The sequence below is a fragment of the Sinocyclocheilus grahami genome, unplaced genomic scaffold (assembly GCF_001515645.1).
Source record: "Sinocyclocheilus grahami isolate Dianchi unplaced genomic scaffold, SAMN03320097.WGS_v1.1 scaffold315.1, whole genome shotgun sequence".
NCBI classification, from domain to species: domain Eukaryota; kingdom Metazoa; phylum Chordata; class Actinopteri; order Cypriniformes; family Cyprinidae; genus Sinocyclocheilus; species Sinocyclocheilus grahami.
This window is the reverse complement of record NW_015505494.1, coordinates 893,483-915,578: the sequence shown is the minus strand read 5'-3', so window position 1 is coordinate 915,578 and position 22,096 is coordinate 893,483. Positions and strand designations below refer to the sequence as shown.

General features: G+C 36.3%; 2 protein-coding genes across 3 annotated transcripts; one reads left to right on the top strand and one right to left on the bottom strand.

Moving 5' to 3' along the window:
- Positions 1-5,228: 5,228 nt before the first annotated feature.
- dcun1d4 (DCN1, defective in cullin neddylation 1, domain containing 4 (S. cerevisiae)) lies at positions 5,229-13,394 on the bottom strand. Of its 2 annotated transcripts, none has more exons than XM_016294324.1 (9): positions 13,333-13,394; positions 12,903-12,990; positions 11,423-11,511; positions 10,601-10,674; positions 9,905-9,996; positions 9,695-9,803; positions 8,777-8,881; positions 7,558-7,660; positions 5,229-7,424 (listed from the first exon to the last, which is right to left on the bottom strand). In XM_016294324.1, the coding sequence occupies exons 2-9, from the start codon at positions 12,971-12,973 to the stop codon at positions 7,369-7,371; spliced, it is 699 nt and encodes a 232-aa protein (XP_016149810.1). In that variant the 5' UTR covers positions 12,974-12,990; positions 13,333-13,394; the 3' UTR covers positions 5,229-7,368. The 2 variants fall into 2 exon arrangements, with proteins under 2 accessions (XP_016149810.1, XP_016149811.1); XM_016294325.1 differs by having other exon boundaries at positions 10,601-10,671.
- Positions 13,395-18,179: 4,785 nt separating this feature from the next.
- LOC107601932 (OCIA domain-containing protein 2-like) lies at positions 18,180-21,643 on the top strand. Its single transcript, XM_016294292.1, has 3 exons — positions 18,180-18,541; positions 19,031-19,124; positions 21,456-21,643. The coding sequence occupies exons 1-3, from the start codon at positions 18,491-18,493 to the stop codon at positions 21,605-21,607; spliced, it is 297 nt and encodes a 98-aa protein (XP_016149778.1). The 5' UTR covers positions 18,180-18,490; the 3' UTR covers positions 21,608-21,643.
- Positions 21,644-22,096: the final 453 nt, after the last annotated feature.

The window sequence follows — 22,096 nt, the reverse complement described above, 5'->3', positions numbered from 1 at the left end:
CAGTGTTGATGAGAGTATGCATATTTATGACTTCCCAAGAAAGAGTGAAGATGACAAATTTGGGATATGTGTAGATGTGGGTCTTGATACAGTGCCAAAGATTAAAAGGTATGTTGAATTTAAACAGTTCAAACCTCATTTTGGACGTCCAACTCTGCCATCATTTTCTCCTACCTCAACAAAGAAGAACAACACCTTATCAGATATTGAAATGAAATCTGAAGCTAACACTGATGCATTCTCTGGAGACAACAAATGCTTAACACAAATAGAGGTTTCTCCTGATAGAATTCAAAAAGTGAAGAGATACATTCACTTCAAACAGCCTGAACCTCATTCCCCAACTCTGTCATCATCACCTTCCTTCACCAAAAAAGATGATATGCTGGAAGCAAAAAGTTATAGCTCATCCTCAGATGATGATGCTGAACTGACAACTAAAGGTGACAATTTTGATGTATCTTCTGATGGAGTTTCAAAAGTAAAAAGATATATTTTATTTAAACAGATTGAATCTTCTTCCCCAACTCTGTCAGTAGCCAGACCTAAAACTGAGACCACAACTGAGCAAGCAATAAAATCTTTGCAACCAAGCACCACACCTAAAGATACAAGTCAAGATGTGAAGAAATACCTGTATATTAATCAGCATAAACAGCATTCCTCATCTCTGCCATCATCACCTACTTCTACCACGAAAGGTTTATCAGGAAAAAAGTCTAAACGCAAAAAACAACAAGATCAATCATACTATGGAAGTTATGATAGTCTGCCACTATACCATGTCCATCCTGTCTATAGGTCAAGTATAAACAGACTCAATAGAGGCTATGATACTGACAGATCGTCTTCCAGTGAAGAAGAGGATCAATTTTTGGAGTACCCAACAAAGTTAGAGATTACAATAGCACCTGGGGTAAACAGAGGACCCATCATACCAGATAAGAACACAGACAAAGTCCTCAACATTGACTTTGATAACTCCTCCAGCAGCACAGATGTATTTGACAAGAAACGGTCTAAAGGTTTAATGAGATTAAGAGCATTAAGTGCACGACTGTTCAACAGACATGAACATGAACCAGATGAGGGGAATCTTCAATCACAAATTCAAACTAAGTCAAAAACTAAGGTGACCACTAATGAAGATAATCTCTTTGGAAAAGGTTTATCCCTTGATCATTTACCAAAAGTGAAGAGATACCTTCAGTTTTCACACTCCGATTCCTATCCTCAAGTCCAATTACCATCTCCTCCACTAACCACTGGGGTAGTCATGCCTGAATTTTTAGCGACAACTGAGTCCAGGAGATCTAGTTTCTCCTCTGAGGATGATGTCAAACAAACCACTGAAGATAAAAATTTTGTTGGACAAGTTGATGCATCTTATGACACTCTTCCAAAAGTAAAAAGATATATTCAATTCTCAAATGCTGAACCTTGTTCGACAACACTGCCCTTGAACAAAGAAAGTATATCACCTGAACTAGTGGCACAACCCGAATCAAGGAGATCAAGTACGTCATCTGATGATAATATCAAACTTACAACCAATGAAGACAGTTTCTTTAGGAAGATAGGTGTATCTCTCGATACAGTGCCAAATGTTAAAAGATACATTCAATTCAATCAGCCAAAACCTTACTCTCCAACTCTAACATCTTCACCTATTTCGACCAAGAGGCCTGAGGCAGTAGTGGAGACAAGTTCCAGCAAATCTGTCAAGTTGGATGACAAATCTGATGCTACAGAAAACATTTTTTTGGGGCAAATAAATCTTGATGCAGTATCAAAGGTTAAGCAATATGTTCAATTTACACAGTCCAAACATCATTCTCCAACTCCATCAGTTTCATACTCTACAAAAGTCACAATTGATATGGCAGTGAAACCTGAAGCTACAATTGACAGATCCTCTGGAGACCAGGGTTATTTAATGCAAAGAGAGGTATCTCCTGAAAATATTAAAAAAGTGAAAAGATACATTCCCTTCAAGCAGTCTGAACCTTATTCCCCAACTCTGCCATCACCACCTTCTTTAACTATGAAAGATGCTATACAGGAAACAAGGACATGTAGCTCATCATCAGGTGATGATCAACTTACAACCAAGGAAGACAATTTCTTCAGGAAAATAGATGCATCTTCTGATGGAGTATCAAAAGTAAAAAGATTCATCACATTTAAAGAGTCTAAACCTTCTTCCCCAACACTATCAGTATCCAGTCCTACTGTCACAACTGAGGCAGTAAAGTCTATGCTCACTAGCACCTCTAAAGATGATGTCAGATCTCAGAATGACAGTGATCATTTCTTTGGTAAAATAGATGTATCTTTCGATGGTGTGCCAAAAGTAAAGCAATATCTTAAGTTTAAGGAGACTGAACTTCCTCCACAACACATTCAGTCAACATCTTCACCTTCAACCTCAGGAGTAGTTAAACAAGGGAAAGTGGAAAGCGAATTCTTTGGAGAAATCGGTATTTCTCTTGATAGAGTACCACAAGTAAAGAGATATATTCAATTTAAACAGCCTGTATCTCATCTTCCAGTAGTGTCACCCACCACTTCAAATACACTGCAAGTCAAAACTGAGGTGAAAACCAAATCTGAAGCAAAGAGATTGAGTACTTCTTCTGAGGATGATGTCAAACAAACAGCCAATGTCTCTGGACAAACAGGTTCTCTTGATAGAGTACCAAGAGTTAAAAGATACATTCAGTTCACACATCCTGAAATTCAATCTCCAGCTCAGACAACAACTGGTCTCTCATCTGAAAGAGTCAATGTAACTATTGTAGCTAAAGAAACAAGGAGATGGAGCACTTTATCCGAGGAAGATGTTAAACCGACTAGTAAAACAGAGAATATCACTGAAGAAACGAGTGAATATCTTGCCAAAATCCCAAAAGTAAAGCGGTACATTAAGTTCACACAATCTAAACCATACTCCTCAAATCTGTCACAATTTCGTCCTTTAACCATGGAAAAATCCACAAAGTTTACGGAAACTGAACTGAAACAACCAGCCACTAGGGAGAGCACTTCATCTGAGGATGATGTTCAGGAAGACAATGGCTCTGGGAAAATAGGAGTGTCTCTTAACGTAGTACCAAGAGTTAAGAGATACATTCAATTCACACATCCTGAAAGTCAATCCCCTGCTCAGTCAACATCTGCTGTCTCAGCTCAAAGACTTGGAACATTGGGGGTAGTTCAAGACACAAGGAGATCAAGCACTTCATCTGAGGAAGATGTCACACTAAGTGCTAAGGAAGACAATGTCTTTGGACATACCGGAGCATCTCTTGACAAATTTCCAAAGGTAAAGAGATATATTCAATTCACAAAGCGTGTAAGTGAACCTCTTGTTCAGACAACAACTGCTCTCTCAGCTAATAGACTTGGAATATCTGGGGTTGTTCAAGAAACAAGGAAATCAATTACTTCATCTGATGATGATGTTGAGCTATCTACTCATAATGATGATGTGTTTAAACAAAGAGGTGAATCTTTTGATAAAATCCCTAAAGTAAAGAGGTACATTGAATTCACACAATATGAACCTTATTCCTCTGCACAGTCAAAACTTCCATCTTCAAGTGTTGCTAAATCCATAAAGGTGACAGCAACAGAATTAAGGGGATCCAGCACTTCAGTTAAAGATTATGTACAGCCATCTACTAATGCAAAAAAAACTGCATCAAAGACACAGATCACTTCATCTGAAAATCTTGACAGAGTACAGAGAGTTAAGAGATACATTCAATTCACACCTATTGAAAGTCTAAATCCTGCTCGGGCATCAACTGCTGTCTTAGCTGAAAGAGTTGGAATATCAGGGGTAGCTCAAGAAACAAAGATATTGAGCACTTCAGTTGTTAAACCATCTGCTAATATAATTGGAAATTCTGACAAAAATTTATTTCAAGAAACTGGTGTATCTCTTGATAAAATCCCAAAGGTAAAGAGGTACATTGCATTCACAAAGAGTGAACCATCTTCTGTACCAACCAAATTAATGAAAAGAGCTTTAACACCTTCAACAAATACAGACTTTGAAACCACATGGTCCAGTTTATCATCTGAGGTGTCACCTCCTGCCTCAATGAAAAAAGGTTCTGCATTAATAATAAAGACCCAATCAGAATCATGGACCTCTGAGTTTACTTCAAAGGACAACATGAAAGGAAAGCTTATGGACAGTTCAGTAGAACAGACTGGCCTGAAGTCAAAGGTAAAGAAGTCAAGTTCCTCATCCAGTGACGAACACTCTGTAGGACATGAGGTTGTGGATGTGGATGTAAACGCACCACAAGATGAGCCACCAGCAGTTTCACAGACATCGCCACCTCCCCTAGAACAGGAGGGTGCCAGAGAATATCTCAGAGAGAATTCTGAAATCCGTCAAAGGCAAGAACGCAGAAGATTACAGCAGCAAAGGAAAAGGGAAATGGATGAGTTCAACATTGTATCCCTATCCTCCATTCAACAAGGCGACCAGCAGGATAGCTCACCAGCAGATTATGGAGAAGTGCCACCATTCCAAACAGAACATATTTACAGCAGTGTTTCTACAAGGAACACATTAACTTCCAGACACGCAGGAGCCCAAGCCCCAGTTTTACAGAGCCTTAAAACTAAGAGTGCACCAACACTTGGTTCCAAGTCAACTCCAAAGTATAGGGAATATTTAATTTAGCTAGAGTTCATTTTGACTCACCCAGACAAACAATCTTGAGTGAGTTTTTGCTGCTGCTTTCAAAATCACAGCTTTTGAGGATGGGGATTTGCTTTTTACGAAGTATTGTAAATACTGTTATATAACTATGAACATAACCTAAACTTCAGTATTTCATAAGTTCTGTTCTTTTTGCATTGAAACAATGTATAACTGTACAAAATAATGTGTATTGTCTAAGAATATAAACACTGTATTTATTTTATCAGTCATGATGTGCAATACTAAAAAAAAATCCAGAGGCTATTAACTGCACTCAATGACAACACGTTATATCCATTAATGAGGCAATAAACTTTCTTCGTCCCTTTTATTAAATATTAATGTTTTTTGTTGAATACTAGCTTTCCTGCAAACAGGGGGAAGGTCTCAGCATGACTTCAGCATAGTTGTTAGTCTAAGTCTTCCATCCCTTTATCTAAAACAAATAAAAACGACTCCACATTTCGTTAATAAACCCCTTTATATATATTGAATGTAGAGAGGTTACAGTGAAAACAAACACATATACACACACATCCATACATATATACAGTCAGATGAGAATGCTCAGCCCTCTGCATTACATACTCCCCTAACAAAAGCAACAGTCATAACAACACAGGGAACTTGTCTATCTGTTGAAATAATGAATTTTGAAACAACTATTTCCCTCAGGCACAAACAGGTGCAGATGAATGGGATAATAACAAGTGTCTGTAGACATTTTTCAAATGGATTCTGGCGAGCATGCGCAGCATACATAGACTGTTGGCTTCTTAGATGCTGGGTGAATACTTGATAAATAATTTATGATGAGCAACCTTCATCTTTCAGAAAAAGTAGAAAACATTTTTTTAAATAAAACAAAAATATCTTGTAACCAGAAAATAAATTGTTACCGTAAGTAAGCTTTAATAAAGTTTAGGATTTTGTCTGTCTCTGTATGACATGACCATAAAATTAATATGTTTCCATGGAACTGCAGATACTGTATACTGAAATGCTGCAGTCAATTATGTACATGGTAGTTTAGCACTTGGAGATGGTGGAGAAGGCAATGCAGAGAAGAACATCTCAACAGATGAGGTTACAAGTGTGTTTAAGCTCTAAATACCATCACACAATCATGTTTTTCATAAAGCGTTAAGACTGCATGACCGCGAATACCCAAATTAAGCACAAAAAAGTCAATTTCTACAAATACCTGTACAAAAAAAAGAAAAAACCTCATTCATTCACAAAGACGGCTCTACTTGCAGAATGCATGCATGCATTTTTTTTTTCTTGTTCAGATGACAAGTTAGCTTCACGCCACAGCCATAGACAAAACTCAACAGTTTCACAAACATAACTAGAATGTTAAATAGTTGCTAGGCATTGGTCACTATGGGTTAAGGTGATCACATTTTACCACAAGATCTGTGGAAGAGGATGTGGCCAAAGGAGTGTCAGTGTTGAGGGCAGGATACCTGTTTTTATATTTTTGTGGCAATTCATCACAGAAATCAAAAGTGCACTTTAACAGCTTTCTCTTGTCGTCTCTCCCTTAGATCCACATCCTGTCATTTTAACCGTGACATGCACAGTATAGTTACATTGCAAAGGAATCAAATGATATAGTGAATGCATTCCACAGTCACTTTAACCTGCTTACACTCCTCTACAAGATGGCCATATCTTGCCATTGCAGTGCGAATACACAATGGTCATGCGAGCCAGGAAAAAGATTCCTGGCTCTACGCTCATAAGTATAACCCACTGTTCTTCATGTTGTGAACAGTAAAGCTGTTCTTGTTGATCTCATAATCAATATCAAGAATGTAAGTGATGAAAGGTATACTGATACAACACCACTGGAAGTACTTGCAGCAGAATGTCTATGATACTCTTGCATGTGGTGCGCTTTATTAAATGGCATCCAAGTGCAGTGAGACTGGTAAAAATAAAACTTATGGCAAAGGTCGCTGTGTATCTATGGTAACATGCTCTGACTGTCAGCATCCTCCAACATAAAAACCGTAGTAAACAGTGTTTGGACCACCATCAGCAGAGCGACACTGTAAGCTATTTCCATTTTGAACCTTAGTAATAAGTCACTGACCTTCAGTAAAAAGCCAAGCAGGTTCTTCTTTTTCCTTTCCTTCCAGGCCTAAATTACCTAAACTTCAGACAGTATAGGAGTTTTTACCTATCCTGCCTTGTGGAGAATCCAAATTCATCCTCCTTATAAGAGCCTATTGAAACATTCACAGCAATATGAAACATCACAGTGGGGTAGGAAGGCGGCACCAAGACTGGCCGTGTGCTTACCCACAATGCATTGTGGGCTATGGGGAACATTAGGTGGAGTCGGTGAGGTGCTGTTTCTCCAACACACAACCACCAGTGACCCTCCTATGGCCCCGGCTAAAAGGGCGACATACAAACATGTGCATTGATAATTACATTCTATGCAAACACTCACACACTCAAGCCCTCAGCACCAGGGGCCACCATCAGTCTGTCCCAAACACTTCAGCTTTGATTTGTACTTTGTTTTCTAGATGTTTGTATCAAAGCCGTTTCTGTCGTCATTGTCATGGTGATTGTTGGCGATTAGTTGGTCTATCTAGTTGGTGATGGTGGTAGGCATGGGGAAGCTGTCGCTACGACATCTCTCGGTCTTTATACCACTCCACAAACTCATCCAAAAGCACTGGCCCTGAGGAAAGAGGAAAAATGAGTCGAAAGACAAATCTGATGTACTTCCAGCTGCATTGTACAAAAGAATGATGGATGTCTAAATTGGGGTGTGATTAGAAGAAGTATGTTCAGGTGTGAGTGCTTGTACTCACAGGCCCCGTCCTCATCATAGTTACTGAGATCAAGGTTGATAGTCCTACTGAATTCTAGAACATTGCACCATTGATCTTTATTTATAACCTTATACTTAGATTGCTGTGGAAAAAAGGGGGAAATTTGTCAAATTTCACAGACTTGAAATTTAAGATAATATGTACTGATGCACATATATCTGTATAAACAACCAGTCAAATATTTGTACTCCCTAAATTAACTGAATGTGGTCATAAAAAACCTTTTGATTTGAAGATTTATGGTGAATTTGATTTTTCAGACAAACACAAAATTGTGGCTTCATGTTGAAATTTTATTTTTTTAAAGGAATAGTTCACCCAAAAATGAAAATTTTGTCATCATTTACTCACAATCATGTCGTTCCAAACCTGTATGAGCTTCTTTCTTATGTTAAACATAAAATAATATATTCTGAAGAATGCTGGTAATCAAACAGTTGATGGTCCCAGTTGACTTTCATGCTATTTATTTCCCTGCTATGGACATCAATGGGGACCAACAACTGTTTGGTTCTTCAAAATTCTACAAAATAACTTTGTGTTCAACATAAGAAAGAAACTTATACAGCTTTGGAACAACATGAGAGTGAGTAAATGACGATTTTCATTTTTGGGTGAACTAGCCTGTTCCTTTAAAGGATGAGTTGGAACAAAAAAAAAGCAGCCTTTACAAATGATCAGTATACATGTGAACTCTCTCTCAGTACTGCTTCAAAAGCATTGCATGATGTATCAAGTTGGAGGACCATCAAATATATGCGCAAATATTTTTTTTATGAGTTTTTCCATTGTTATTTGTATGACTTTAAAGGGATAAATTAAGTGAAATGTCATCATTTACTGAGCCTTGTGTTGTTCTAAAACTGTATGACTTTCTTGCTTTTTGGTAAAAGAAGTGTTTTTGTTGTTGGTTTTTTTTTTTGTCTATACAATGGAAGTCATTGGTAACCAAAACTGTTTGGTCACCAACATTCTTCAATATATCTTCTTTTATGTTCTACAAAGGTCATACAGTTTTGGAACAACATCAGGATGAGTAAGTGATGACAGAACGTTAATTTTTGATTCAACTTTCCCTTTAATAATAATAATAATAATAATGAGTAGAAATAATGGATATGAAGGTGTGTTCAATCATTTGACTGGTCATGTAAAATAATTGAAGTGACACTGATAGACTAAAGATTAAAGTATTTACTTCTAGAAACTGGTTAAACACTGGAAACAATGGCCAGGTCTTCCCAAGCAGAAGTCCCAGCATGCACTTGGCGGTATTCAAGTCTAAACTCCTCTGATCCTTCTCCTACAAAGGGGTGGAAGCATATTAAAGTTTAAAGAATTTGAATAAAAGTTCACACATCACAATAAAAATACTTAGTTGGCAATTATGGTGGTGACTGAGGTGACAATCTGTAAATGACCCATTATTGCCAAGGTACTTAAAACCAGGTTGCTTCGCTTTGGAATTAAGTGTACTGTGTACTCTATACTCAGAAGAACTTGAACATATGATAATACAAGCACCTGAGGGCAGACATGATTAATGTCCCTGCACCTTGATAAGCAAAAATAGATATTAATGTCTTTTAAAAAATCACTCTAACTGCCATAATATGTTACTAGTGCACAAGAAAGGACTAAATGCGCTATTCAAAATTAGTCCAGACATAAACAATTCTGTTTCATCTAGACAAGATGAATGTCATGTTATCCATTCAAGGTTGCCACAAGCTATTTATTTGTACTTCTCCACTTTATTGGCCCCTATCGAATGGCTCCAGTAAGAGCTTCACTCAGCAAAGGTTCAGTCGCTTTACAATTCATACCAAGGGAGTGAAAAAAACAACTACTGAACAAGAGATACTTCTGCTGAGCAGACAAAGAGGTAAAATAACCCAAAATAGCACCATTTCTCAGCAGTCTCAAGCCCTTGTCTGCTGTAACTGAAGGACTGTGATGTGCCCAGCATGCACCCACAGAAAGGTTCCAGATGCACAGCCACTGGCAAAACCAAATATAGTGTTGATGTATTAAAAGAAGACCAGAGCTTCTAAAGTGAACGGTGATTAATGTTCATCAATCATCTGTCCTAATGCATATACACAGTCACTCCTACCCTGGCAAAGTCGAAGGCATATCGGTAAATAAGCTTGAAACTGGTGGCATCATTGAGGACAGACCTCAGGTAGTCTAGAGAGTTCCTGAGTTTTTCAGTAGAGTCACATCTGCATATGACAGAAGAAGAGAAAAAGTGAAGGTTGGGATGAGAATAAGTGTAGTAGCATGGTAGTAGATGCATTTAAGTTCCATGTTTTGCCAGACATACTGCAATGAGCCCATTCCCTTGAGCCACTCCTGTAAAGTGAAGTAACCCATACTCTGGGCATCAAGCTTCCAGGCCAATACCAGCATCACTACCTGCGAACAAACATACATTAAAGGGTTAGTTCACCCAAAAATGTAAATTCTGTCATTAATTACTCACCCTCGTGTTGTTCGAAACCCGTATGACCTTCGTTCATCTTTGGAACACAATTTAAGATATTTTTGATGAAATCTGAGGGCTCTCTGACCCTCCCATAGACAGTAAAGAAACTACCATGTTCAAGGTCCAGAAAAGTACCAAGATGATCGACAAAGTAGTCCATGTGACATCAGTGGTTCAACTGTAAAGTTACGAAGCTACGAGAATACTTTTTTGTGCAAAGAAAACAAAAATAACGACTTTATTTTTTAAAATATATTTTTTATCATCTTGGTAATTTTCTGGACCTTGAACATGGTAGTTTCTTTACTGTCTATGGGAGGGTCAGAGAGCCCTCAGATTTCATCAAAAATATCTTAAATTGTGTTCCGAAGATGAACGAAGGTCTTACGGGTCTGGAACAACACGAGGGTGAGTAATTAATGACAGAATTTCCTTTTTGGGTGAATTAACCCTTTAAAATGTAAAGATAATGACAAGATTTTTTTTTTTTAGAGTAAACTATGAAATCATATTAGATCAGGTTAGTTTTCTTACATTCTCTGGCTCCACTCCAATGTCTTCACAGAATTTCTCCATCCCTTCTGGTCCAACAACGTCATCGCACCCTACTTACACGACATATTCAGACACAATTTACTATTATATACAGTGGCCCCAAAAAGTGTTTAGACAATTAAGCCACAATTCAATCAAAACATTTTACAAGTTTGTTAACTTAGGTTTCAAAATATGAAGCAATAGGTATACCGTTTAAAATGAAAACAAAAAGTCTTGGACACTTTCTAGTTGTCAAATTTCTGTGGAACATGTTCATATGTTAATGTGCCAGGGTACTTTTAACTTAATAGGAACTGACTTTATATATTCACAATTGAACCTATAATTGTGAAATTCACAATTTATAAGACCAATTGGTTATAAATAACTGAAAAAGTGAAGTTCGTCCTAAGAAAAGCTTTTTTTTTTTTTGCAGATGCTACTTGGTTTGATATTTTTTTATCTTTATATTTGATATTTTGCATGCAATGAAATTCAAACATTTTTAAGTGTGACTTAAGTTTCCAAATACATGTTAGTATATACTTATAGTCATTCTATTTACATCTTAACTTCATTTGGAAAGTGTCTGAAGCCACAAAGATAGAATTCTGAATCCAAAAAAGCCTACATTTAGCTGACATTATTCACTGCCTTCTAGACAATATCAAGTCAAATTATACAAGTTTACCAGATTCTGATGTGATTTGATTATACTCTTTATAAGACCTTACTAATAAAATCAAAGTGATATAAATTTGCAACAGTTCACAGTATTGTGACAAACTCAATATGACTACAAACGGGATGCCCACGTACCTGCGTATTCGTAGAACCATTCTAGACATCTCTTGCTAGAAAAAGCTTCGGCTTCCTGGATTTGCAATGTCTCCTGTTTTCTGTAAACACTGAAATGAATAGACAAGGACTGAGCGGAGGGTATTTAAATACACATTAACACACACTTGTATACACATTAAAGCCCAAACGTGCTACATCTGATACAAACAAGAAGATACACTAGGCTTGCCGTGATAGACGGTGCTGACGGTGATACCGTTGTTAAGCCGCAAGACCGGTTACGTCCACCGTCGGTTAGATTTTTTTTATAGTAATAAAAATCATTTAGTTCAGTAAAAGAACAGACACTACAATTAAAAACTGAAAGCGGCTGCTCAAAGCAGCGTGCCGAACGATTATCCGGTGAGGAGAGCGAGTCGAGCTGACTGACAAGAAGAGTGAGGTGAGACAGAAAAGCGATGGCGGATGATTTAGTTTCAAAACGAAATGCAAAAGCGTCTGTTTGGCAGTATTTTGGATTTTGAAAAGCCTGTTGACTTTTGCTGTTTATCTAAGGAGATTTTGAAAGTGTTTTTAAACATTTGTTTCTTATTATTTGGTTCCACAGTGTTTGCGGATTTTTACATTATTTAAACTTTGTGTAATTTGTTTATTTTATTTGACATCAAGGTGTATGCCGTGCCTCCAAGCTTTCTTATTCGTTTTGCTAATAAACTTTCTACGTTTCTTATTTATTTGGTTATATATTATACATGTTTACATATTTCCAGTTTTGTATAGGCTACCTATTTAAACTTTATGCAAGTTATTTGTTATTTTATACTAGGCATAGCCTGCCCTATAGCATGGTGTATTTTTATTCGTTTTGTTAATAAAAGTTCTGTTTTATATATAGGCTAAAGTGAGTTTGACGTTGTATTTTGTTGTTGCATTCAAGCAATTGACGCCGAATTGCCGCTAATTCGAAACACAGCACAGTGCTTTTAAGCTATTTAAAAGCGAAGGAAAGCGAGGAAAAGTTCAAACGAACTAAAAACGAACAATTGCTTTACGCCGAATTGCTGCTATTTGAAAGTGAAAGTAAAATGCGCACGCCGCTTTTGCAAGCTATTTAAAAGCGAAGGAAAGCGAGGAAAAGAGGAAACGCCCCTGCCCCCGCGGTGATACCGGTATTCTCGGTGTTGTCGCACGTCGATTAACCGGTGGGAAAATTTCCTCACCCACACAAAGCAATCTGATGGTACAATTAACAGTTATGATAATCTCAACTTTCTTTTGACATTATTTTATTATAACAACATTCAGTTCCTTCTGTGCATAAATACAGAATTTCTTAAATTGACATACTTTAACAGACAACTAGTTTAGTTGTTAATCAAGAAGTTAGATAGATGGATAAGCGTGTATGTTTGAGTGAATTAAAGGAAAGTCAACGGACACATGGAATGGACAGAGATGAAGGGCTGGAGAGATGGATGGATGAATGTTTTGAGCATACTTATCCTGCCGGCTCTTCTTAGCAGACAGGTCATCTCCAGCAGTGGGTCTCCTCTTTTTCCTGGGGGGCATGGCTCTGGAGCAGCAGGCTGGAAAAGAGAGACAAACACAACACAAAGATTAAATGTCCTCATTTAATTTGCTTAAGATGGCCTGCATGTTTTCAGGACTGTTTGATGAATAGAAAGTTAAAAGGAACACAATTTATTTGATACAGAAATATTTTGTAACATTATAAATGACTTTGCTGTTATTTACGATCAATTTAATTTATCCCTGCTGAATAAAAGCATTAAAACCTTACCGAAAAAAGATACATATGATGCAAGTTTACAGAATGAAGTACCATTTAAAAAAAATTTTGTTTGATATTAGTTGATAAGGTTATGCAGGGATGGAGGAGCATGCAAGGTCAGATTTAAGGTCACTACCTGTACCGTGAGTCTCTGGGCCGACGTCTTCAGTCAGGTTCTATGGGTGAAAAAGAAACACCCACAATCACTCTTTCTCTCTCTTACTCAAACAACATTCTGCAGCAGAGTAGCAGCTATTAGCATCTCACCATAAAAAAAGAAAGTAAGCATGTGTATGTGTGTGATGTAGGTGGCTGATCATCTTATTTTCTTGTAACCTTTACAGATGCTGCCTGTGCTCTTCTCGGAGAGGAAATAAGCTAATGTAGAGCAAAATTCTGTGTGAATCAGGGTTATGAGGGTAGTTATTTAAGTAAATGACTTGATCAAAGGTTAGTATGTAATAATGCTGTTGAGTGTCCTAACCTCACATATAGCCAAACACTGCTATCCCATAATGCTAATCTACCAAGACAAGCAACACTGACCAGTCCAGCACTGTCAGCTTTTGCATTAACCTCAATATAAGAACCACAACTGTCATATAACCAGGGAATAGAGGTTTATGGCCTGGTCTAATAATATTCACACAACAATATCTGCTGTCATCACAGTTGCAAAATTCTGCATGCTGAAACAGGTTTACAAGGATATACTTAACACCAGTTGGACAAAAGGTACACAGCAATATTCCATAAGCTTGTAGTTGTAACCTAACACTTCAGAAGATGCATTAATTCATTGTATGTGATCATGTGATTAAATTTTATTGTTTTCGAAGGAAGTCAGTAATGCCAATTCCCTTTCGGTCTTCAATTTACCTTTAGATCCACAGTTTTTCATTCAGGGTATTCTTCAAGATAATATAGCCTAAATATCAAAAATGATATTCAGATATGAATAGATGTGCATTGTGAAAGGTCACTGGCATCTTTTTAAAGGTCCACTATACATCAATGTATAAGAATTGTCCTCATGCAGTGCAATGGAACGAAATATCATATTCTAAAGCATAAAGTGAATGGATCTTATTTTCATTTGTTATAATGAAATTAATAACATGGTGAAGGTGGATCAGACACCAATGTGTACAGAACATTTAGGATGTCAGACAAAAAAAAACTACTAAATAATGACTTGTTCTGATAAATTGCAGCAAGTGGAAGAAATAATACTTTCCTCTTTAACTAGTTTTGAATGATTTCAGTAACAAGTACAAGCAAGCCATCAAAGTTGTTGGATTCTTTGTCACAGAAAGTAAACAGTTTTAGTTAGATTTTTACTAGAGGCCTGAAGGACAGCCTTGATGCACACTGTGTGTCAGGTTCTGGGCAGTTGTTAGCCACTGGCAAATAAGCTTCTGAGCAAATATGGCATTCTTGTAGCTTACTTTTAATATAGTTATACTATTACATACATTTAGGGCACCTAATAAAAAATATATAAAGTGTAGATTCCCCAAACATGGATACGTGTTTATCTCGTCCAAAGCCATTTGTCTCTTAGCACAGATAGCTCTTACAAAGAGAACCTTTCTATAAACAGTTCTTAAAAAAAACAAAAAAACTTACTAAATAATGACTTGTTCTGATAAATTGCAGCAAGTGGAAGAAATAATACTTTCCTCTTTAACTAGTTTTGAATGATTTCAGTAACAAGTACAAGCAAGCCATCAAAGTTGTTGGATTCTTTGTCACAGAAAGTAAACATTTTTAGTTAGATTTTTACTAGAGGCCTGAAGGACAGCCTTGATGCACACTGTGTGTCAGGTTCTGGGCAGTTGTTAGCCACTGACAAATAAGCTTCTGAGCAAATATGGCATTCTTGTAGCTTACTTTTAATATAGTTATACTATTACATACATTTAGGGCACCTAATAAAAAATATATAAAGTGTAGATTCCCCAAACACGGATACGTGTTTATCTCGTCCAAAGCCATTTGTCTCTTAGCACAGATAGCTATTACAAAGAGAACCTTTCTATAAACAGTTCTTAAAAAAAAAAAAAAAACTTGTTTTCTTAGTGTAAAGAAAATTGTAATAATATGAAGAACCTTTTCCACTAAAGAATATTTTGTGCAGTATACAGTGGTTACCAAGGATGTTAAAAGGCTCTTCATGGAACCATGGACCTTAGGGTAGACGCCATATTAAATTTTACGTGGGTAAAAAACAAGGCTGTGAGTCTTTACAATGTGCTATATAAAGGGCTTAGATCACATGCAATTTTCACAACTTTTAAAAACCGTTTTGCCTACTGAAAACCTATCGGAAAGATGTTTTGTCAGCCGAGCAATCCGTATGTTTTTAAGCAATCCACTGAACCCCTCTGACTGTGCATTTCCAGCCTTGTGTTCATTCCTGTCAGAAATTATATATTGTGCTATCTTGACTAAGGTCTATATATTCCAACAAAAAACCTAACAAACTATGGTTTTGTGGTACATTTATATGTTAGTATTTACATTTTGTCAAAGGTCTCTCAGAAAGAACTCGAGCTGTCCACTATTGCTATGGTTATATTTTCAAGCGAACAATTGGCCAGCACGGGGGGGAGGGGGCGGGCAGTGTGGAGGGGCATTTAAAGACAGTCACGTGTCTAAAGCAAGCATACAGCCTCTCCACAGTTTGAGCTCCCAGAATGCATTGCACTCTCAACTTTAAATCGTTAGTATCATATTTAGTGGTTTATATGCTGATGCATCTTAAATACCAATTATGGTAGGTTTATTTGTTTATTATATTGTATTGATTTGGTTGGTATTATTTCTAAAGGTCGCTTACCGTCATTGATGTTTGTGTCTCGTCTCCTCTCACACTGAACCCGGAGCGTTTGTTCTCCAGTACACTCATGTTTCACCTCATATCGTATAAATCTTTCGCCTTTTACTAAAGATTTCCGTGGGGAGGAACACAATGAGTATTAACTAATTTTTTGATGCCCCGCACTTTGCGGGGCTGGTAGTGTGGTTAACAAAAGATTTAAAGATATTGTTACCAACGTGTAAATCTCGCAGTGTTTACAGCTAGCAGTGAGACGCGACGTTAGTTCGAGACGACAAGCGACACAGTATCTTCATGTTGTCTCTTCGTGTCTCCGGGAATATGCAGGACGTTCATAGCGTTTCACTCGGTTGTGATGACAGATAGTTTCATTTCTGGTCGAGTAAATGTTTTGCCTTCTGCTAAATATTTTTATGGGGCGTAGTATGAATTTAAAACAGTTTTGACACTCCGCAATTGGGGTTCTCGTTCTTGTTTGAGATAATGTTAGTTTGCCTGCAGTATTATACATTTGTATGCTGTTTAATGCAACTCTTTTCTCAAGTATCTATGTTTCAGTGTAATAGGCTGAGTAGACGCTAACCCGAGCAGATGAGTCACGTGACGATGAGCGTCCTACTTGGTTCGCTGTTTTAATACAAATTCAAAGTACAGTACTCTTTTTACTGTAAACGTAGCTCCATGTGTTTGACTTGAAGTTTATTTGAAGTTGAAGTCATTTTGTAGTAGCTCCCCGTCTCTGAGATTCATGTTTCCGGTATTTGTTCATGAGCAGCACTAGTTATTACACTTACGTTGTACCGCAGAGAGTAATTCTGTCGGATTTTACTAACAAAATTGAGTAATTTGAACAATGAGTAGAAATTATTATTATTAGTATTGTGTTCTGCTTCATAGAGGAGCAGTAGGCTGTCAGTTAACATAAATAAATGTACTGTACTGAATGTTGAAAATATAGAAATGATTATGAAATCATTATCATGAGACGTTATGGTAGCCCATATCTAGCCTATACAAGTGGTTTCTAACGCTTTTTGTCATTTCACTTTTCTGTCATTTTGAATGAAGCAGACAAGAAATGCAAAGTATGTCTACTTTTCATTTTAAAAAGACATGTTATGCTTTACTTGGCATGGATCAGTGTAATTGTCTGCCAGTGTTTATTTTTTAACAAAGATGGGTTCACTGTCATTTGTTATTGTAAATCCACATGGGGTTCAGAGTATAATTTTTTTTTTATCCACATTAATTTTACACTTGTCTAGTACAAATACGTCGCTTTGTTTCATAATTACAGTGTATACATTTTTCTTTATTTACCCTCAAAAACTGGAAGTGAAATGTGACAACATGCCCCGTAGGTGGGGTACATTGTAACATCTGAGGGGCAGGCAGGGCTGGACTGGGACAAAAAATCAGCCCTGGCATTTTTTTGGTCCAGGCGGCCCACCACCACTTCAATATATATATATATATATATATATATATATATATATATATACACTACCAGTCCAAAGTTTTTGAACAGTAAATTCTTTAATGTTTTTTAAAGAAGTCTCTTCTGCTCACCAAGCCTGCAATTATTTGATCCAAAATACAGCAAAAACAGTAATACTGTGAAATATTTTTACTATTTAAAATAACTGCTTTCAATCTGAATATATTTAAAAATGTCATTTATTCCTGTGATACAAAGCTGAATTTTCAGCATCATTACTCCAGTCTTCAGTGTCACATGATCCTTCAGAAATCATTCTAATATGCTGATTTGCTGCTCAAAAAAACATTTATTATTATTATGTTGAAAACAGCAGAGTAGACATTTTTCAGGTTTCTTTGATGAATAGAAAGTTCAGAAGAACAGCATTTATCTGAAATATTTTGTAACATTATAAATGTCTTTATCATCATTTTTGATCAATTTAAAGCATCTTTGCTAAAATTATTAATTTCAATAATTTCTTCACCCATGTCTTCTGCTAGTTAGCGTAGGATTTTAAAAAAAAACAATCTAAACTCATAAATAACAGATTGGAGATTAAAATAATAGCAGATTTGCCTAATTTTAAATGAATACTAAAAACTGAGATGAAGAATTTACTTAAGCCAGAAATTTACTTTTACTATGGAAAAATAAATGTTCAGTGATATCTTCAAAATATTTTTTAATTTTGGCGCACTTTTTTCTCTATATAGTGTTGAAATGGTAACTAGTAAATACCATACATTTTGTTATGCTAGCATGTGTGGAAATATTCAAACCACGTGTGTTACAACTATATACCCAATGGGAGGTGCATTACACAGTTGTTGAAGGAGAGGAGGAGCTCTATGAGGTCAAAAGAAAACAGCAAAAAGAGTGACTTTGTAGTAGTAGAAGAAGAAGAAGCATAGCAGACAAATAGAAAAGAGAGGAGCGCATGAATGAAAAAGTACAGAAGGAAATCAGAGTATGGGTGGAGAAGGAGTGGTGGACGCAAAACCTGGCCAGTCTGGGTGGAAGGTAAGAGAGTTTTGAAAAGTTTGTTTATCTTTCAGAAAGACTGCAGCTATAGGTATTCATGTAGCTGCTTATAATAATGAATAAAAAGATCTTTAACATTAATGTGGGCCTTCATGGAGAGCAGTATTCGTTGTGTCACATTTAGCATTTGTTTGTTCAGACCAATGTTCACGTGGTATATAGCACGTAGACTGATAGTAACCAGATGTTCACCTCACTTCCTGTGATATCAGGCCTGCATTTGCTCTATGGTCACTTAAGTTTACACAGAGCCATAAAGCTGTAAACTAAGTTTTGTAGATTTTGTGTGCTAATGTGGTCGAAAGTACAGAAGATCCTTTGAAACCAGCCACCAGGTTTCAAAGTACCACGTGATGATTGTTTAACATAGGGAAATAGCTTGATGAATGGGGCTTCCTGTAACCCATATAAGCATCTCCATTAAGAAAGGATTTACAGTAATTTTCTATGACCTTTTTGCTGTTACAGCAGTTCCAGTGCCCCATAGCTGATCCACGCTTTCCTAGGGAAGATATAAAGCAGATAGGGAAGGAGTGTCAGTACGAGAGCTTCTGGTATCGAGGTAAAGAAACAAAGACACATTTGTACTCATTTACTATCCTTAAACTGAAAGTTGACCCGAAAATCATTTACTCACCCTCATGTCATTCCAAACCTGTATGACTTACTTTCTTCTACTAAACACTAAAGAAGATATTTTGAAGAATTTTGGTAGCCAAACTCTTTTGGTTGACTTTCATATAAGCATGCAGATTTCTTTTGTTCCACTGAATAAATATTTTAAATTTTTGGGTGAACTATCCCTTTAATAGAGATAGACCAGATATGATGTTTTTGTTCACCCTTACCAAAAATAAGTATACTTCAAGTTTATTTTATTAAGTATACTTAAGTATAGTTCAAGTAAGTTTTAAGTATACTTTATGTAGTAAGTATACAAATATCAGTGTACTAGTAGTATACTTGTAAGTGTACTATTTCAATACTCATTGGGACTAAATTGGCCCACTTTCTAGTATATAAAAGTATAATTTTAATATATGATAGTTTACTAAATAAATACTTGTAGAATTTTTAGGACACTCTGAAGTATAGTCTCAGTAAACTACTAGTTTAGTAGTTTTATACTGCAAGTATACTTGTAAGTTTTCTTTAAGTGAACTTTACATCATACTTTAAGTATACTACTATGTCCCTATTTAGGTATTAATTTGTATATATTTGGTTATTGAATATCTGAACATATTGTCTCATCTCTGTTGCTAATGAGACCCACTACAGTCGTGTCATCCGCAAACTTAATAAGGAGGTTGGAGTTGTGTTGGAGTTTGATACAAAACATCAAAAGAAAGAACAGGGTATCTGCTTGTAAACAAAAACACTTTATTGTAGCTTCATGCATTCTTTTTTATAAACACTTGAATGTGGGTAAGTTTCATAAATAAAAAATTAATAAACATTTTTAACAAAAAGCTGAAAAAAAGACAAAATTTTGATAATCAAAACATAGATGGAGTCGTTCAACATCCCAAAGCTTGACAGTCATTACCTCTTCATGGGTCGACATTTTATTCCATAATGTTACACAGTTTTGATGCTGTTTTATGTCTGTCTGATCATGTTAGATGAAGCATCTGTTGTTTTGGTTTCTTCTTCGCTTGTGTTTTGGAAATTTTGTACAGAAGGTGTGTAATAGCGCCCCTACCGTATAACAATGAAAACATGGATTCCCGAATTCCACAAGTATAGCTCAAACATATTTAGACTTTTTCTTAGTATAAGTCAGGTATACTTAAATGTCATTTTAAGTATATTTCTGAGAAGTACATAAAAAGTAGACTGAAAGTATACTTTCCTATTTTTTTGTTTAAAAGAAGTATACTAATAGCACACTTGAATAAACTTCTTTCTTGTAAGGGCAGTTCGGTTGCATTTGTATTACAAAAAGTAAGTTTCACAAGAAAATACAATTTCAGTATTTTTACTTCAAAATTGAATGTTTAATTAAGTGTATTATCTGCGGTTTCTTTGTAATTATTTGTATAGGAGATCATGAACCGCACTCACAAGAGTCTTCTTTTTACGTTTTATTTTACATTCTTCATTGATGGGAAAAGACAATTAATTATTTGTAATTATATGTGAAATACTAGCAATTTCTGAGTGAAACTGTTTTGTATATCAGTTTAGTTTTTTATTGTAGTAGTGTAGTAGATGGGTTGGGTTATACTTTAAAAATGTGTATTTTGGACAAAACATTGAGTGGTTCCCCTCTGAATCATCTTCACAGGTTGTTTGCTTTTGTAAAAAGGACTTGACAGGTGTGTACATGTTTTTTTTTTTTTTAAGAACATTTGTCCAAAAAAGGGCTAATGGAGCAAAGCAGTGGTGCCTTTATTATCAAGTGCTTATGTTTTGACATGCATGGCTGGAATTTGGTTTTACCCTAGCACTGTTTGTGTTGGGGGAAACATGAGCCTCATGTTAAGTCTTCCAGCTGACTGTGATCTGCGACCCAGTTGTCCATTGTAACCAAATATTCAGAATTGGGTGGTAAAATGAAGATGTAAAATATCCATCATCAATGCACTTATACAAGCAACATTTTATCTGACCAGCCCCTCTGGTGTATAGCACGGATAATTTCTACCTCTGAATCATTTCTAGAGCCTCGTAAGTCATATTTGAAACACTGAAGTGTCCTCAGATTGCTTCTTGTCTTGCATCTCTGATTGAGAATTTACGTAGTTACATTGAGTGTGACTTCTGGATCTGATTTTACCAAAGGAACCATTTGGTATTTAGATGTTGAATGTTTATATGAATGAATGAATCTAGATTTGGAGTAATAATGTGTTGCTTTTTAACCTCTGACCTGTTCATGTCTCAACAGCTCTTCCACTGTCTGCCAGCAGCATGGCTGTGACTGGTGGCCTCATATATAGCGGTAAGATTCAGTCTACAAATAATGTAATCAAGATTCATTACACAAAGCTGTTGGCTTTGAGCCGTGATTTCAGGAGCAGTTTGGGCCGTTTTGTTTAAATGAAACGAAATAATATATACAGTTAAGTCCATATATATTTGGACACAGGTACAATTTGTATTATTTTAGCTGCTGACCAAAACATATTCAAGTTATATAATGAATATGGGCTTAAAGTGCACACTCTGAGCTTTACTTTGAGGGTATTCTCATCAAAATGGGAGGAAAGGTTAGAGAATTACAGCTCTTTAATATGTACCTCCCCCCTTTTACAAGGGACAGTTGACTCAAAAGCTGTTTCATGGACAGGCGTGGGCTATTCCTTCATTATTTCTACATCAATTAGGCAGGTACAAGGTCTGGAGTTGATTCTAAGTGTGTCATTTGCATTTGGAAGCTGTTGCTGTGAATCCACATCATGCAGTCAAAGGATTTCTCCATACAAGTGAAACAGACAACTGTTAGGCTTCAAAAACTAAACAAATCCATCAGAGAGATAACATGAACATTAAGAGTGGCCAAATCAACAGTTTGGTACATTCTGAGAA

Excerpts from the sequence above, each read along its gene's own strand:
- dcun1d4 (XM_016294324.1), bottom strand. The coding sequence starts at position 12,973 with ATGCCCCCCAGGAAAAAGAGGAGACCCACTGCTGGAGATGACCTGTCT. Across the intron at positions 10,675-11,422 it reads ATGGTTCTACGAATACGCAG|TAGGGTGCGATGACGTTGTT; the intron begins GTACGTGGGCAT and ends ATGTCGTGTAAG. Across the intron at positions 8,882-9,694 it reads ATGCCTTCGACTTTGCCAGG|GAGAAGGATCAGAGGAGTTT; the intron begins GTAGGAGTGACT and ends ACCCCTTTGTAG.
- LOC107601932 (XM_016294292.1), top strand. The coding sequence starts at position 18,491 with ATGGGTGGAGAAGGAGTGGTGGACGCAAAACCTGGCCAGTCTGGGTGG. Across the intron at positions 18,542-19,030 it reads CTGGCCAGTCTGGGTGGAAG|CAGTTCCAGTGCCCCATAGC; the intron begins GTAAGAGAGTTT and ends TTGCTGTTACAG. Across the intron at positions 19,125-21,455 it reads CGAGAGCTTCTGGTATCGAG|CTCTTCCACTGTCTGCCAGC; the intron begins GTAAAGAAACAA and ends ATGTCTCAACAG.